The sequence below is a fragment of the Geospiza fortis genome, unplaced genomic scaffold (assembly GCF_000277835.1).
Source record: "Geospiza fortis unplaced genomic scaffold, GeoFor_1.0 scaffold1103, whole genome shotgun sequence".
Classification (NCBI taxonomy): Eukaryota; Metazoa; Chordata; class Aves; order Passeriformes; family Thraupidae; genus Geospiza; species Geospiza fortis.
This window is the reverse complement of record NW_005054669.1, coordinates 193,976-196,356: the sequence shown is the minus strand read 5'-3', so window position 1 is coordinate 196,356 and position 2,381 is coordinate 193,976. Positions and strand designations below refer to the sequence as shown.

At 57.6% G+C, this 2,381-nt stretch overlaps 2 protein-coding genes across 2 annotated transcripts in view; one reads left to right on the top strand and one right to left on the bottom strand.

Annotated features, from left to right (window-relative positions):
- The window catches only part of LOC102031811 (numb-like protein), a 5,305-nt gene extending 4,129 nt beyond the window's left edge, over window positions 1-1,176 (bottom strand). The window contains exons 1-2 of the mRNA XM_031065029.1: window positions 876-1,176; window positions 260-372 (exon numbers count right to left, since the gene is read on the bottom strand). Of these exons, the coding sequence (XP_030920889.1) occupies window positions 260-372; window positions 876-1,160 (398 nt within the window). The 5' untranslated portion in view covers window positions 1,161-1,176. The remainder of the gene's footprint in view (window positions 1-259; window positions 373-875) is intronic.
- Window positions 1,177-2,280: 1,104 nt separating this feature from the next.
- IFT172 (intraflagellar transport 172) overlaps window positions 2,281-2,381 on the top strand; it is a 39,118-nt gene continuing 39,017 nt past the window's right edge. The window contains exon 1 of the mRNA XM_031065042.1: window positions 2,281-2,342. Coding sequence (XP_030920902.1) covers window positions 2,281-2,342 — 62 coding nt within the window. The remainder of the gene's footprint in view (window positions 2,343-2,381) is intronic.

Sequence of the window (2,381 nt, the reverse complement as noted above, 5' to 3'; positions counted from 1 at the left end):
TGCCAGAAAACAGAGGCAGGGCACAGGGAGGTGATGGATGGGCTGATGAACTCAAGATCACCCAGGACCCTGCCTACACTCAGCCTCAGGCAGTGCTGGGAGCACAGCAGAGAGAGGGCACAGGCCTCAGGGAGCCAAGGAAAGACCTAAGCTTGAAGGTACTGTTGACAGAAGGCCCAGCCCCCCTGTCTCCTCAAATTCCCATCAGTCTTCAGCTGGCTGCTGGGGAACACCCAGCCCATACCCGTGACATGCCCACCTGTAGATGGAGATGTTCTCCACCATCTCCTTAGTGTCTGCATCCTGCAGTGAGATGCCCCTTGGAGACACTGTCAGAATCACCTTCTGAAACTTGCGAGCTCCAACCCGTGCCTGGCAGTGGAAAAACACCAGCAATCTCTGCAAACCTGGCAAGGGTCTTCACCTCATCCCCTTGCTGGAAGGAGCCCCACTGACTCTGTACAGTATCACTCACTTGGATACTTGCTGCAAAGGCTCCTGCTGTAGGGGTGGGACAGCAGAGTCTGGCAATCAGGCACACCCTGCACAGAACACTCTTCAAATCTGTTCACTCTACTGCCACACACACAGGGAGGGACAGACCCCACTTCTCCCAGTAGTTCACCCTTCTCTCTGTGCTGTGGCAGGCACAGCTCTGCTCCCAGCCAGGTTCAGGTGTGGGAGCAGGTGGCTGGGGCTGTCCTACAGGAAGACAGCTTCCCCACAGCACACAGGCAGACACCAGCAGCCTCCTGCATGCCACCCTCCTCTTGGGAAGGGCACAGTCCCTCACTGGAGCTCAGGGCTAGGACGCAGACACTCCCCTGTGCAGGGGCTGGGCTCTGACCCCACACACCAGGGCCCCAGGGTCTCACCGTGGCCACGATCCTGCGGATGGCAGCAGCAGCCATGTCTTCTCCTTTTGGTTTTTCTACCAGCGTCATGCCCAGATACTTGAGGGTGAAGCACATCCCCTCAAGCAGTGGCTCCTGCATGTCAGCCCAGCTCTCAGGAAGCTCTGCAAAGACAAAAGCCCTTAGAAGCCATGTGCCAGCAGCCCCACAGCTAGTCCTGCCAGAGCCACCCTGCCCATGGCTCCCAGCAGCAGTGCTGCTTCCTGCCCCCAGCGGGACACTCTCCTGGCTCTGTGACACTCTCATAAGAGGAACAGAAGGAGTGGGCAGTTCACTCTGGAAGCTTTAGTCCTCTAGCCCTGGAAGTCCAGGCTCTGTCAGCACTGACAGACAGCTCCTGCATATCTGCATGGGGCTGAGGATGCTGCAGCCCTCATTGCTGTCTACAAAACCCTTGCGTTCCTGGGTCTCATCTGTTTCATTAAAAATAAAATGTTCTCTGTAGTGCATTCATCTCAGCCACCTGAGTTGCTGGCACACCTGAAGAGCAGCAGCATTCAGTGCTACGCTCAGATCAAAATCCCCAGACTGGCCCAGTGTAAGCAAAGCCAAAGCCCTTGGCATCTCATCTGCAGCAGCAGGGTGCCAGGGCAGGGGCAGCTTCGTCAGCACTTGTGGTCCCAGCTGGGATGACTGGGGAGCAACTGCACCACAGATGCTTTGTTAAGAAAGAGATGGGAATTGCCAAAGTATGTACTGTTCACACTAAGCTAATACTTTTCAGGGTTATTTTCACTTCTTCCCTGGGATTTGCTCCCTGAGAATTACTGGCACACTTGCAGAAGGGTCCAACTCATAATTGGAATAATCTGAACCCACAGGGAAATCAGGAGACCTTATTTGGACAGCATACTCTTCCACAAGTGACAACTATCAGGGAGGCTGCCTGGTGCCATGCAGGCACCAGTGACCTCCACCCTGGGCAGTAGGACCCTGTGCCACTCCATACTCTGAGGACAGTCCGTGTATGCTAAGGCTGCCAGGGCAAGTGCTGGTGCTCCAGCAAAGCCTTGGACAGCTGCCCGAGAACAGCCAAACACAGCCTTCCTGTGCCACAGGGTACCTGCAGGGTCATGGGCTCATGGAACGGTTTGGGTGGGAAAGGACCTTAAAGCTCATCCAGTTTCACTCCCACAGGCAGGACACCTTCCACTAGACCAGGCTGCTCCAAGTCCCGTCCAACCTAGCCTTGCACGCTTCCAGGGACGTGTCATGAGTCGGTCTCGGATCCTGCCAGGCCGCAGACAGCAGGGGCTGGCCTGGCACACGGGTAGAGAGCCAGGCGTGGCACCCGGGCAGAGAGCCAGGCCTGGCACACTGGCAGAGGACCAGGCGTGGCAGCCCGAGGGGCCCGCGGAGGCCGGGGATGTCCCCGGTGCAGTCCAGCGTGTTCCAGCCCTGGCACACGCGGACGGCCTCGATTCACAAGTGGGGCAGGAGGCGACAGCCTGGGGGGCGGGGGAGGGA